The sequence below is a fragment of the Notothenia rossii genome (genome assembly GCF_949606895.1).
Source record: "Notothenia rossii genome assembly, chromosome: 3".
NCBI lineage: Eukaryota > Metazoa > Chordata > Actinopteri > Perciformes > Nototheniidae > Notothenia > Notothenia rossii.
This window is the reverse complement of record NC_136901.1, coordinates 39,361,914-39,377,085: the sequence shown is the minus strand read 5'-3', so window position 1 is coordinate 39,377,085 and position 15,172 is coordinate 39,361,914. Positions and strand designations below refer to the sequence as shown.

Genomic DNA, 15,172 nt, shown 5'->3' with positions numbered 1-15,172 from the left:
GTTTCTTTATTTTTTTATTATTCATCTATTCAATATCATACATGAGCACCACACATTTTTACATACAGCCAAGTCCAGGGGCAGGCATACAAAGCAACAAGACATTACATACAGTAAATAAAGAAAAAAGGAAAGAAAAATACATTTTTATAACTTCAGATTAAATGTTTTTTAAATATCAAATTAGTTTTGTTTGATTTGGTTTGGAGTTAAATAATGTAAATTAAATACGGTTTATTGCGGTGATAACTATTTATATAAATTAGTAGATTGCAAGATGACAACAGGAATGTTTATCGGGGCACCTAACAGACACAATACATGAAAAACAAACAACAAACATTGAACATAACAGCAACCTAACATGTTTTTCCTTTCTGATAAAGGTCCAAAGGGAGATTCTGGTATCCCAGGAGGCCCCGGTGGTTCTGGAGGTCCTGGAGGAAAGGGCAGCATGGGAGAAATGGGATTCCCAGGTGGGTTTGAACTCAGTTCTAAATCAGAAGGTCCATCTTATCTTATCTTATAAAGGTGGTCAGAGATGAGGAACAGCCTCCCAGTACAAATCCAAACTGCTCAGTCTATTGAACTTTTTATATCTCAGCTAAAAACTCACCTCTTTGTACTGGCTTTTAGTAGGAGTTGAACGTAACATTTTGACATTTGTATGTGTTTTTATATAGATAGATAGATGGATGGATGGATGGATGGATAGATAGATAGATAGATAGATAGATAGATAGATAGATAGATAGATAGATAGATAGATGGATAGATGGATAGATGGATGGATGGATGGATGGATGGATAGATACTTTATTGATCCCATTTCGCGAAATGTTTGCGTTGCAGCAGCATAAAAAACAAGGCAAATGTACATAAGAGAAATTAAGACACTAGAAATAAACAATCCAAAATATTTCTGAAATAGAAATAAGATAGCATTAAAAAGTCAAAATATATACATGTGGAAATACAAATATGTTTCTAGTTATTGTGCTTTTTATCTTGTTTTTTGATTATTGTTTTATTATTTTACTCCTATTGTGTTATTTTATATTGTATATGTTCCCTGTACAGCGCTTTGGTCAACTGAGGTTGTTTTAAATGTGCAATATAAATAAATAAAGATTGACATAAAGCAAAAAAAGGGTCAACGAAAAAGTTGTTTTCAAAAATGCTAATGTCTCACTTTGATGATGTCACAGGACCATCAGGACAGAAGGGTCTGTCAGGTCAGCCAGGTAGACCAGGAGGTCCAGGACAACCCGGAGGATCTGGTTTCCCTGGATCTAAAGGTGAACCCGGATCTGCTGGAGTCGGACCCCCCGGATCCGGAGGACTTAAGGTAAAGGACTCAACCGTAGAAATGTCCTATCTAGGGGTGGGGGAAATAATCGATACAGTATGGTATCGCGATACTTTGAGTGGCGATATTGTATCGATACACGGATGCCAAGGATCGATATTTTATTATAGAAACTGTAGCATATCCCTCGGAAAGATGGTCGTACACTCCAACTCCAAAAACCAAAAAACATCAAATCCATTTTTTTGGGATCAAACTGATCCCAATCCTGTGCTGTCGGTTTGAACTACCCATTTTGAAGATTTGATCCAGATTAAAGCTTGGATTGGATTTCCTGATCTGATCGGATAAGAAAGTCATCCTAATCCTGTTTTTTGGTTTTGAAATCCCCAAAATCCAAATCTGATTTGATCAGATAGGGATTAAAAGTTTTGAACTCCTGGGCCCTGGTGATTCCCAACCCTAGTCCTATCCCATTTTACTCTATTTGGCTTAAAGACCTGGTATTCTTTCTGAAGCTTGAGAAAGTAAAATATGCTCTTAAAGGGTCTGTAGACGTTTTTTATAAGAAATGGCAATGTTTGATAGATTATTTCAACAACCTCCAAACACTCCCGACTGATAGTGGGAAATTACCTCTCTTTTAATGTTTTTATTTATTTTGATATATATTCTTATTTATATTTGTACTTACTGATACGTTTGTACTTGCCATTTTATTTACTTATTGTTATTAATATAATTTGTTGTCACTGTGTTTTTGTTTTTTATATATGAATGTGGACTCAATATGTTTAATTTTTTTATTAAACTTTTCAAGGTGGGCTGGGAGGGGAGGTGATGGTTTGTTCTAAAAAAAGTGAAAATTGATGAAGATCATTGTCTCAATGACCCTGTGCCTGTTCTTCAATAAAAAAACATTGAAAGAAGAAATGTCCTACTTAAAAAGTGCACATTTTAGGTCAGCATTTAATCTTTTTGAAATGTGTCCCACAGGGTGAACCAGGTCAGCCAGGCTTCCCAGGAAATACAGGACTTAAAGGAACTCCAGGATCTTCAGGTCAACCAGGAGGATCAGGAGGACCAGGATCCAAAGGAGACCCCGGACTTCCAGGATTCCAAGGTACGTCTGAAGTTTGAATAACGCTTCAAGAAAGTCACTCAGAAGTCATAACTGTGCAGTTCATGAGATGTCCTCCTGCCCCTCTTTGGAGAAAAGTACTTACACTCTTAAAGAAAAGCAAGAGGCCTTTTTTATTCTATTTGGGATCCTTTTGTCCATCTTTACTTGACTGTACTTCTTTTTCCGTATTTGCTTGAAATGTGGAAAACGTGAAAAAAGACAATGGGTGAAAAAAGTCCCTGAGGTAGGATTAGGCAAATGAAGCCGCTGTCGTCACTTCTTCTTCTTCTGCTTTGGGTTTACTGGCAGGCCGCAAACAACTTCACGGCGTATACTGCCACCCGAAGTCCCCGACCGGAAGTCCCCGGAGTTGGGGACTGGCTTCAGTCGAAGCTGCTGGGACTCCCAGCAGCTTCTACTGAAGCCTTCAGAGTAAATCGCCAGAATGCCGACACCTCCTCATCTCCACCGCTCCCATGTTTTCTTTTGTGTTGCCATAAGTTAGTCTCTCTGCGTTTCTGCGCTGGGCTAATGCTAATAATGCTAATGCTAAGATAATAAAATGGCGGCTTCACAAAACTTTTTGCCAAATGCCAATCAGACATAGGTACCTTTTTCTCCCACGAAAGTTCCTGCTCTCTAGCAGGTACGGAAAAGGGGACAAAAAAGGTTCTGATGAACTCATTTTAGTTCCGGCTCTTTTTGGTGTGAACTCGACATTTCAGAACTATATCGGAACTAAAGTGGGAAAAGAACTCCGGTGTGAACGCGGCTTATGGGGGGGGAAATCGGAAAAAAGTGCACTCAATGCATATTTTCAGTGCTATTGTTAAGGTAAAACAGAGCAACATTAACCGATGCGTTGTCTCCGTCTCCTCTCAGGTTCTCCCGGTATTCCCGGTCCTAAGGGTCTGGACGGCGGTTCCGGTGGTCCCGGTCTCACTGGAGCTCCAGGTAGACCAGGAGAGTCTGGAAGATCAGGAGGCCCAGGACAACCCGGAGACAAGGGTCAGGCGGGTCGGGACGGGATCCCAGGACCAGCTGGAGTCAAAGGAGACCAAGGTAAGACCACTAATGTTAGGAAAACTAAACTTTAAATAAAAGTTGATAACATATTTCGTAGGGATGGGAATGATTAATCGAATATTCAAAATGATTCAGGTATTTTAATATGAGTTATGAATATTTGTTGGAGGGGTGCCTAAGTTGATATGGCATATAATATATATATGTATATGTATGTATGTAATATATGTATGACATATGATCAAATGGATTAATTAAATGTATACGACAGTGCCATTTAAAATATCTTAAGAAAAATACCAAAGAAAAAAAAACCACTACGTACGCTCTACAGAGTCCTACAAAACAAACATGGCGTCGAAACGGAGTAAAGTGTGGAAATATTTCAACCAGGTTAGTGAGGACGGTGTAGAGTGCAAACTATGCAAAGTTAAACTTGTGTACAGGTCAACTAGCTCAATGCTTAACCACATACAAATTGGACAAATTCTATATTTATTTGAACATTTATTTATTATTAAAACTTTTTTTTTTTTTTTTTTTTATTCCCATCCCTAATATTTTTGGCTAAATGAACTTCTGTTTCCCGTCTTCTCCAGGTCTTCCAGGTTACGGTGGACCCGGCGCTTCCGGACTTCCAGGATTGCCCGGTGAGTAACAACCCACTGAATGATAATGGACACACACACACACACCCCCTGACACACACCTTAGGAGCATCCAGTGTAATGGTTTTCACTGAAAAGACAATACAAATAATCATATTTTGGGACTTCAAATGTAATAAAAAATGTTGTCCCAGATTAGAAGTCATATTTTTAGTAACTCAAACACACTCTAAACCTCAAAATTAATAACTTAATCAATTAACAGCACTGTCCACACACCAGCACTGTGTTAGGCTTTTGAAAAAACAAAATGGGTGACAAAAGCCATGTATATTTCACCACCAACTAATGACCTTCTTAATTTGTGGACAGCAGCCCTAATAGAATTATAATAATACTAATACATTTGATTTCGAAGCGCTTTTCAGAGTGGTGATAAAAAGGGAATAAAATATAAAAGACCCTAAATATCTTTACTTTATTTCCCTCTCAGGCTCAAAGGGAGACTCCGGTGGTCCTGGTCCATCTGGCACTCCTGGTTTTCCCGGATCTAAGGGAGATGCTGGTTTTCCCGGAAACCCTGGTCCCTCAGGCAACAGTGGCCCTTCAGGGTCTCCAGGTCTAGCTCTGCAGGGCCCCAAAGGACTCTCAGGACCCCCTGGACCCCCCGGAAGAGCAGGTAAAGCATCCGAAAATACGTATTTGTCTCCACATGTGCCGCCAGAAAAATTGCTGCCTGGTTTTCTGATTCTGAGGGCTGGTTTGAGGGGTGGTAATGTTCACAGAAAAGCATTAATTGGGATGGCATCTGGGAAAAGGTAGGGTTGATCAAACTTGGCTAAATTATTCGACGTGGTTCCTCGACATAAAAAAAAAAAAATTGGAGGGTTTTTTGTGCAAATTTATAATAAAAATTCACAGAAAATCTCGTACAATTGTGTTTTTATTTCTTGTAAATTCCGATCGAATCTTAAAGAATATCTAAATGGATATTTTTGTATATTTGACACCTAAAATAGCCTTGATATGCAGTTGTTAGAGTGTATTACAAACAGGCCTATAATGTAACTTAAGTGTAAAAGCTATGATTGTTCTTTTTAATAGATAAATAAATGTCTGCCTTATGCAGCTTGTAGTTATTCGTCTCATACATACAAAACCAGCAGAATCCTGTATACGTAATTTGCAATACAAACATTATATTTACAAACTAAAGAAAATACATTACCGTTGCATTAAGATTATTTAAAATGTAGTTTATTTGGTTTTCCTAACCTGCGAAAACCAGGCAGCAAACGGCAGAAACTGCACTTGTTAATGTGAATGCTTTCATCTCCATGTCAGTTGATTTGCATGGGACGTTTTATCACTGTTTGAGCACCACCTGTCGAGTCATTGTCAACAACACTGAGCACGGATGATCAAAATCCATTTTCACCAGGAATTTTCATTGGTGCTCGTCACGCACCAATCACTGTTTGTCCCGGGAGGTTGACCCCAAAACGAGCATGTGTTTACAGCACTTTGTTGTGTCAACATCATCCAGTTATTTGTGTTTTATCCACCATTTCATTCGTCCTCATGTCTTCCTCACACCTTGTCCCCTTTTTCCCGATCCCACAATAAGGAAAGCTGTAATCCATCCATCTCTCCACAGCCATGATGTACTGTTCGTGTGTGTGTTTTCATTGTGTGTGTGTGTGTGTGTGTGTGTGTGTGTGTGTGTGTTTGTGTGTTTGTGGTCGTGTTGGATCATTGAAATGTTGGTGTGAAACAGCTGAGCCTGAGACAAAGAAAAAATCTACTTGCATCTTATAGTTCAAGATTTTGTACATTTTATTTAATGGGATTCAGTACACAGCCGCCCTTTTGTCAATTATCTCAAAGCTAATTGACTAAACAAAGAAACTATCAAAAATAAGTATTAATTACAAACACTTTAAAACTAAGATAAGCTGCTACATACAGTATACAAAAATATACAGAAATCTGTCATGTAAAAGAACAAAACTGAAATCAAAATAACTGGTTGATACTAAGACAACCATCTTATCTTTTGGATCGGATATTTTTGTTACCCTACTAAAATAACTTTAGTTAAAAGTTGAGCTTTTGGGTTTGCATCAGGCTTTGCTGTCTTGTGTTTTTTGTCCCACCAAATCAGCCATCTGCATGGACACTGTCTGTCTGTCACACACACACACACACACACACACACACACACACACACACACACACACACACACACACACACACACACACACACACACACACACACACACACACACACACACACACACACACACACACACACACACACACACACACACACACACACACAAACACACTCACAAGTTGAAGGTACACCTAACACACTGCTGGAAATGATGGACCTCCCTGACACACACCTTAGGAAGATACAAGCATCCAGTGCAATGGTTTTCAATAAAAAGACAATTAAAAAAACGTAAAAAATTTGATTAGAAGTCATTTTTTAGCAACTCAAACACACTATAAGCCTTAACATTAATATCTTGTGTCCTTTTATTCACAATATTGATTCCTTTGAAAGTAAATGTCAGCGCTGTCCACACACCAGCACTGTGTTAGGCTTTTGAAAAAACACTCGAGTGTTTTTCTGGGTGTCCGGGTGACAAAATGAAGCTATGTATATTTTACCACCTGTGTTTCCTGTGGCCCCGCCCCCTCGTGTGATGACTATCCGCCGCTGCAGGTCCAACAGGTCAGATGAACGACGTTGAAACGTCTGCTGCACGTTTTACAGAACCACTGTCTGACTTTTTACACTCTCTGATCTAAAGGGAACACATTTCTGCTGGGAAATCACTGCATTTACCTTTATTCCTCCTTCTAATTACCTTTTTCTTTCACTTCCCATGCACTCTGATGGTAGTTTAATGCACCCTTTTAACAAGTAAGCACCTTTTTATGAAAAATAAATCATGATAAAAAACAATAATCCACTGTAGTAATTTTAAACTCACAGTTTTCGAGCAAGATTAACATGAATCATTCTGTAAAATTCAAATCTAATATGCAGAATGTGTTATGCATACAATATCGTATCATTTGTGCACAAAACCACATCATAATTAAACTAACTCACCTTGAAAATCAATGATTTTACTTTTACTGTCACATACTATAATTGTAGTTTTGTTGGATTTCACTGAAATGTGTTGTTTGTAAGCATTATGTGTATTTAAATATACTGGTACTTTAAAGTTTTAGTAATAGCAACAAGCAGTATCTCTTAAATCCAAAGTGTTCTCAGTTCTTTCTGAAGGTCACTTGGTATAAAATACATCCACGCTAGCTCGGTGACTTGAGCAAAAGGTTATCATGCTAAATGCTACATGCTAACAATGACAACGCTAAAAATGACAATGTTAACATGCAGATGATTAGATTAGATAATATTAGATCTACGTTATTCATCCCAAATTGGCAGTGTGTCACAGCAGCATATTTACAGGCATTACACATCACCAGTTAAAATAATGACTGATTACCAGCTGTGAAATGTCCCCTGTCCACTGCGCTAGTTTAGCATGTTAGCATGCTACATTTGCTAATTAGCACTAAACAGAGGATGAGGATGATGGGGAATCTCATTGGTTTTGCAGCTATTGGGTCAAAATTATACATTTTGACTTCATGATAGCACTATAGAAGGATAGTTTATTTATTTTAGAACACAAATTAGTATATTTTTCTACCGTGTGACCTCCAGGGGATTAATATAATTCATTAACTTAACCGTTAGCTTGGAGCAAATGTTGAGACCGTAGCACTTTTACCTTAGTACTTTGATTTTTAAGTAAGAAAAGTAACGACAGCTGCACAGTGTCAGTATCTTTAGCATTAAACCTTAGTTAATACCTCCTCTATTTTTAAAGGCAATGCATTGTGTTTAGTGTGACTTGTGTTTCTGTACTGAGGCTTGCTTCTGTCTAAACCCCCTCTTCTTTTTTTGCTATTTTTGTGCCGTCAACCCGGCTCCGCTTTACCTGGGAATTCTGGGAAACCTAGGTCCTCCAGGTTAGACTCCAGGGTGGTTTTAATACATGCTGTCTTATATATGTGTCATATGTGGTATCCTGGTGTGTGAGAATAAGTGGAAAGGTGTGTTTTTTGCTTGTTTTTTACAATGTCTTTACCCTACAGGACAGGCTGGACACTCAAGACTGCTCATAATCATAACTTACTCCAATTGTTTTACTAATGAGTTTCATTTGGACGTTTTACTGCCATTTGTATTGGGGAAGAATTGTGTTGTTTTATTTATTTTCTTGTCTTTTTATTTTCTTTTACAAGTTTGATAGAGAAAGTTTTCTCTGAGGTAAAGCTGCTCTACAGGAAACAAATAATCTTGAATTATTGAAGAAGCTAACCTCACTAGTAACATTACTATGATATTTTATCTACTATTACGAATTTCTTAGCCAGTAAAAATTGGGTTATGAAACTAGTTTTCCTTGAATGAAATTGTAGTTGACATGATATTATCTTTTTTGTTAGATGTATAATTATTAAGTATTGTAAAGTAAGTGCAGGCTTTGAGTCTGTGCATTTTATCAAGAAAAAAGGCTCAGTTCAGTTTCCATTCAAACGGTTCAAAAATAAAAAGGGAGAATATGGTTGACTACAACGTTTTCAGTTATTAATATACATTAAGAAAAGCTAAGTCTGTCAACCACTAGCAACAAAACATCTGAATATTTTTGATAAAATAACCGAAATCCCACTTTTAACTCAATAAATGGAAACTGGTCTGATCCTGGGGAGAATACAAAGAGAGGAAACTTGTCTGTAAAATCGTTTCTGACTTTTTCCTTTCTTCCGTTCGCCTATGAAGGTCAAGGTGGGCCCCAGGGTCCTCGTGGTCCCCCAGGAAGTGGCGGCATTAAGGGAGATCAGGGTATTCCCGGCGCTCTTGGTCAGCCAGGCTTTGGAGGACAGAAGGGAGAGAGTGGTGGTCCCGGATTCCCAGTAAGATCATTTTTCTAATCCTGTTCACTTGTAGTTGGGATGAGAAAAGGGATGGAGATGTAACTGTTTTTATTTTTTATTTCCCAGGGTCCATCTGGTCTTAACGGCGGCTCTGGTTTCAAGGGAGATATCGGTCTTCCCGGCGTTCCTGGTTTCCCTGGTTAGTCCACTTTTCTTTTGGACTAACTTGAGCTTCAACCTCAGGATCCATGTATCTGTGATCCTCTCCAGAATGGAAGGAGTCATCACATACAGAGCATCAACTAGTTCCTGAACAGTGTCCTTCACATGCTGATGTACAAGAGAGGGAGTTCCACAGTCACAAGATGGAGGAATAGAAAGCAGTATTCAATGTTTACTTCAGATTAGCTCCACGTCAGAAATGATCATGCTTGTCATATGTCTCTCTCCATAGAGGCTGAATCATCATGTTAATCACATAGCTATCATATGCCTCAAACAGTCCTGATGCTCTGCTAGGTAATCACACATCCTGTCATGTTCACAGCTACAGTTGGGATACCTTTGTTATCATGTGGACTCTGATATTTGAACAGTACCATTTTTATGTATGTCTTGTTGAATAACCAAAAGCAAAGCCCCAACATTATTATGCTCGTGTTTCTTCCAGGACCAAAGGGAGATTCTGGACTTCCTGGCGGCAGCGGCCTTAACGGAGATCCTGGAAATTCCGGAGGCCCCGGTGGGTGATGACAGTTACAGTCTTAACTGGAACTGAAATGTCATTAAATCTAACACAAAATATTTAGATATGCCGATTAAGTGTCTCAAAATATGTGGGATCTCAAATTGGGATTGCAAAATTATTTCAAACTGATTTATTGTTTATAACATTGGATTCTCAGGCCCTCCTGGTGACCCCGGTGTTTCTCCCACTCCCATCGTGGTGAAGGGAGAGCGCGGACTCCCCGGATCCTCAGGCCTGCCTGGAGGTCAAGGAATACCTGGTTCTCCTGGGCGTGAGGGACTTACAGGTGAGTGAATATGGACTCTTTATTTGAGGTAAAACTAAAAGCACAACAGTACTAAAAGTACATTAGAAAACAGCAATTACTTACAAAATATTAAATATGGACTCTTGATAAACAAAATGAGACATGAGGAATGATAAAAAAGTATTACATTTTTTTAATTTTATTTAACTTTTTACTATTTCAGGTTTTTTTCTTCTGTATTTTTAATGGCTTTGAGTTTCTAAGACTGTGGTCAATCACTTGTTTATTATTATTATTATTTTTTAATGTATTTTAAATCCAATGACAACACTCGGTTCAATTCAAGTGAAATAGCTTTATTGGCATTACCATAATGACATACAGTATTGCCAAAGCTTCGTACAACTACGATATCTATACATAAATTCATAAACATTAAGGAAAACAATATACTTTGTTAACATGTGCTAGAAAATAAAGTACTTCTAAATAAAAGTAAACAGAACAATAGAAAACCTGAACACCCTATCCACTCACGAATAGATAAATAAAGAAGAACAAATATAGAAATTGGTCAAGTACCACAAAAAACCTCTCAAGAAGTAGTTCAGATTTGTTTTGTTCATCTCCTCTCACTGGCTGTTCTCAGGTCAGCCTGGTGGCCCCGGAGATTCTGGTCCTGATGGGCCTCCTGGCTTCAGCGGACCCAACGGCAGGAAGGGAGACACGGGCCCCGCCGGCAGCCCCGGTGAGTGAAGTTTAACTAATTTAAAGGTCACCTATTATGCATAATCCACTTTTTATGTCTCTTCTACATCAACATGTGTCCCCTCTGTGGAAAGAGACTCTGAAAGTTTCAGGAACAAAGATTCTCTCTCTTTCTGTCCTGATCCATTTCTATAAAAACCTGTCTGAAAATGAGCTGATCAGATTTTGGCCACTTTATGATGTCATAACGATTTTTTGGCTGGGTGGGTGGGTGTGGGGGTGTGGGGGTGTGTGGGTGTGTGTGGTCTACCAGGGGCCGTGGTGGTTATAAATTAAGATCTTGAACCACAGCTCCCACTTTTCTAAACCATGTATTTTCCCCTGATCCCAGGCACGCGTGGTATCCCCGGCCCCACTGGTTCTGACGGTCCTCAGGGTCTCCCCGGTCCTCCAGGATCAGGGTCTGCTGCCCACGGCTTCCTGATCACTCGTCACAGTCAGGGACAGGAAGTGCCGTACTGCCCCGATGGAACCAGCCCCATCTATGACGGATACTCTCTGCTCTACGTGCAGGGCAACGAGCGCGCGCACGGACAGGACCTCGGTACGGACACTTTCTGCTTTTTTAAATGTTGTGATCACATTTTTATTGATTAATACACAACATGTAAAATACAATTACTAGAAGTACATTAGAAAAAGAAAAATTAGACAACAGCAATTACAAAATACAGATTACATATGTAGGATTTCTGCTTTTTAAAATGTATTTATTTATTTAGTTAGTTATTTATTTAGTGATATAGGAGTTACAAGATAAGTGCATACAAGTACAGTGTCACATTGTCATTCCCTAACATGAGCTCTTGAGTCCATCATGTTGACAGATGTAACCTTAGAGACCAATTTGCATCTGCAGTCCCTGGCAGGTTGATGGCATTTTAACAAAACATACAAGAGCACATAAAGACACATGAGCACAATAACAAAAAATAAAAAATCCTGCAAGTACATTAGCTTACAATAAGTGCATGTGCTGAAGATGGTTTGACTCCGCCCTGGATGTAGGAAAAACCTGATTCTTCAACATTAAATTGGACTCTTTTCTTCTTCTCCTTCTTCTCCCCCGCAGGTTCGGCCGGCAGTTGTCTGCGTCGCTTCAGCACCATGCCCTTCATGTTCTGCAACATCAACAACGTTTGTAACTTCGCCTCCCGCAACGACTACTCCTATTGGCTGTCCACACCCGAACCCATGCCCAGCTCCATGGCCCCAATCACCGGGGAGGGGATCAAGCCTTTCATCAGCAGGTAGGGAAGGAGACGAGAAGGAGGACAGAGTCAAAGTCAACTTTATTGTCAATCTTTCAGTTTGTGTGTACAGACAGAGAGATCGAAATACCATTAAAATACAATCCTGAATACAACAAATATGTATATCCTATATATACACAATCAACAGACACATGTATACATATGCACACATTAAGACATACATAGTTAATTAATTAATTAATTTGTTTATTTTTTGTTTGTCTGTGTGGATTTTCTTTGCCCTGGTGTTAAGCAGTATTTACATTGTTACTCTACCTATTTCTCTATAGAGTGAAGATTTGTTTACCTGCTTTTGATACATGCTCTGATAGAATAACCAGTTGGCTCGAGGGGAAACACGAGGTGTTTAATGTGACGTGTTTCTGTGTGCAGGTGTTCGGTTTGTGAAGCTCCAGCCATGGTGATCGCAGTGCACAGTCAAACCATCCAGATCCCCGCCTGCCCCTCAAACTGGGAGGCTCTGTGGATCGGATACTCCTTCATGATGGTAAGATGTAACAAGGAATAAGTATATATAACAACTATTGGTACTACTTTACGATAAGACTACCCTTATAAAGGATTCATAAAAGGTTTATAATTAGGTTATTAAATAGGTTGTAAACATTTTATTAATCATTAAGAACCATTTATAAACCAGTTCTAACATCAGTCAACTCAGGCTCACTATTTGATGACTAAGCCTTATATTGGGTACTTAGCGAGAATCAACTCGGTGAGCAACAGATACCAAGGATGCTTGCTGACGAAGGAGACGAAGTAAGCTAGGTAGCCAGTATAAGGCTTAGCAGTACAGATAAATGTGGGCTCACTATTTGGCAAGCAACCGGTCACAGTCGCCCTGTTTATCTCATGTCTTGTAAAAGCTTATTAATGATTTATAAAGTGTTCATAACCTATTCGTAAACCCTTTATAAGGGTAGTCTTATTGCCAAGTGGTACCCAACTATTTAAAAACTGTTTAAAAAATAAGTGGAAAAGTTGACAAGAAATAGAAATATACCAAAAAAAAAAGATAAGAAGTACCCAATTTGGGAAATGTTTGCATTGCAGCAGCATCACAAGACAAGGCATTGCACATTAAAAGAAATAAACAGTCCAAAATGTAAGCATCTCAAATAGAAATAAAATAGCATTAAAATAGTAGAAAATATACATGTGGAAAAAACACATTTACAGTAACAACATATAAATCAATAGTTATCAAATCAAACTTTATTAGTATAGCCCAATATCACAAAACACGTTTGTCTCAGTTGGCTTCACAGATTAAAAACAAACAACAACATTAGGTTGGAGTTACAGCAACATGAGAAGACAAGATAGTGTGTGGAATACAAGTAGAAATCAAACTAAATAAAATAAGATACAACAAAAGACAATAGAATTACCATAACAATAAAATGAATACCATAAAATGCCAGCTCTAACTGAAGGCTTTGTTAAAAATGTATGTCTTCAACGCGCTCTTAAAGGTTTCGACACTCTGGGTGTTTCTCAATGTCAAGGAAGGATGCTCCAGAGCCACTATTTCAAGGATGCTACGTCATCGAGTCCCGCCGAAGGACTGTTCCAATGTCCAGGCTCCTTGGAATTCTACTGAGGCCGGCGTCCTTTGTAGCGACAAATTTCAAGGCTACACATGTGTATCCTCCGCGGTCTTAAAATCCCCACAATGCTTTGCGCACGGACCAATTTCCAAAATCTTTGGCGGAAATCGCGCTCCATTTAAGGCGGGGCCTCGCATATGACGCACACCTGTTAGCCTGTTCCACCATTCTTAGTTTTCCGAGGCTAGGAAGGATTCTTGCCTCGCTTCTGAAGGAAGTGACTCGGAAGACATGTACTACCAAGGAAGCGTCCTCGACATTGAGAAACACCTCCTGTCTCTCTGATTAAAACAGGAAGTTCAGAGAAAGGGAACTCTGAGCGCTCTGACTCCTGATACAACACATATCTGAATTTAGTCGTAGAAAAGCTGAACAGTTTGACGTATGATTGTGCGGAAATGTGCAAATTATAGAGAGGAATTCCCCTTCACACTACGGTAGACACCCCTCTTACATGACTAACTCTCCCCTCTCTCCCCCTCTCCCCCCCAGCACACCAGTGCCGGTGCAGAGGGTTCGGGTCAGGCTCTGGCCTCCCCCGGCTCCTGTCTGGAAGAGTTTCGCAGCGCTCCCTTCATCGAATGCCACGGCAGAGGAACATGCAACTACTACGGGAACTCCTACAGCTTCTGGCTGGCCACGGTGGAACCCTCCGAGATGTTCAGGTACGCAAACACATCAAACACATCAAACACATCTCTATCTATGTGTAATAGTTATAATAATAATAATAATAATAATAATAATAATAATAGCTTGGATTTATATAGCGCCTTTCAAGGGACCCAAGGTCGCTTTACAAGTAATAGGGCAAAAACAAACATAACAAAACAAAAGTCAGACAGACAAAACAACAGATCGATTAGGGGCCGAAAGCCTTGGCAAACAGATGGGACTTGAGGGCCCTTTTGAAGGCGTCGAGTGTGGGGATGTTGCGAATCTCCGCAGGGAGAGCGTTCCAGAGGGTGGGGGCTGCTTATAGACTGATATGATATCTTTAGGGTTTCTGTATACTATCTCTGTTGGGAAATATTATCTACCCTCTGAGATGTTCAGGTACGCAAACACATCTCAATCTATGCTGTATGTGTAATGGTTTTAGGCAAGGCAAGTTTATTTAGCACCTTTCAACACCAGGCAATTCAAAGTGCTTTACAAAAATGAAAGACATTAAGAGCATTAATCTTATCTGCTTATCGTCAGGGGCATCACGTTTAAATGAGCACTTTACGACACGTTGCTGCAGTTAAATAGTGAATCCGTAACTAGGATAGAGATTTAGGACAAACATATTTTTCTTTGTTGTTTTAATAACTTTATTATGAAATAAAACTGCTTTCTTGTGACTGACTATGAGTCTTATTCCACATCCTGAGAGGGAAAAGTAGCAGGTCTAAAAATACTTTTTTTTAAATCTACAACATACATCCTATATCATTTATGGTGTTTAAACCCTTTTTTCTTACACTGTGCGTCCGTTACAGC

General features: G+C 39.2%; 1 protein-coding gene across 1 annotated transcript in view; it reads left to right on the top strand.

Annotated features, from left to right (window-relative positions):
* The window catches only part of col4a5 (collagen, type IV, alpha 5 (Alport syndrome)), a 62,101-nt gene that overhangs the window by 44,439 nt on the left and 2,490 nt on the right, over nucleotides 1-15,172 (top strand). The window contains exons 34-48 of the mRNA XM_079672183.1: nucleotides 387-476; nucleotides 1,209-1,348; nucleotides 2,306-2,432; nucleotides 3,315-3,494; nucleotides 4,058-4,108; nucleotides 4,560-4,745; nucleotides 8,946-9,079; nucleotides 9,167-9,239; nucleotides 9,711-9,782; nucleotides 9,946-10,074; nucleotides 10,685-10,783; nucleotides 11,135-11,347; nucleotides 11,876-12,053; nucleotides 12,450-12,564; nucleotides 14,180-14,352. Of these exons, the coding sequence (XP_079528309.1) occupies nucleotides 387-476; nucleotides 1,209-1,348; nucleotides 2,306-2,432; nucleotides 3,315-3,494; nucleotides 4,058-4,108; nucleotides 4,560-4,745; nucleotides 8,946-9,079; nucleotides 9,167-9,239; nucleotides 9,711-9,782; nucleotides 9,946-10,074; nucleotides 10,685-10,783; nucleotides 11,135-11,347; nucleotides 11,876-12,053; nucleotides 12,450-12,564; nucleotides 14,180-14,352 (1,960 nt within the window). The remainder of the gene's footprint in view (nucleotides 1-386; nucleotides 477-1,208; nucleotides 1,349-2,305; nucleotides 2,433-3,314; nucleotides 3,495-4,057; nucleotides 4,109-4,559; nucleotides 4,746-8,945; nucleotides 9,080-9,166; nucleotides 9,240-9,710; nucleotides 9,783-9,945; nucleotides 10,075-10,684; nucleotides 10,784-11,134; nucleotides 11,348-11,875; nucleotides 12,054-12,449; nucleotides 12,565-14,179; nucleotides 14,353-15,172) is intronic.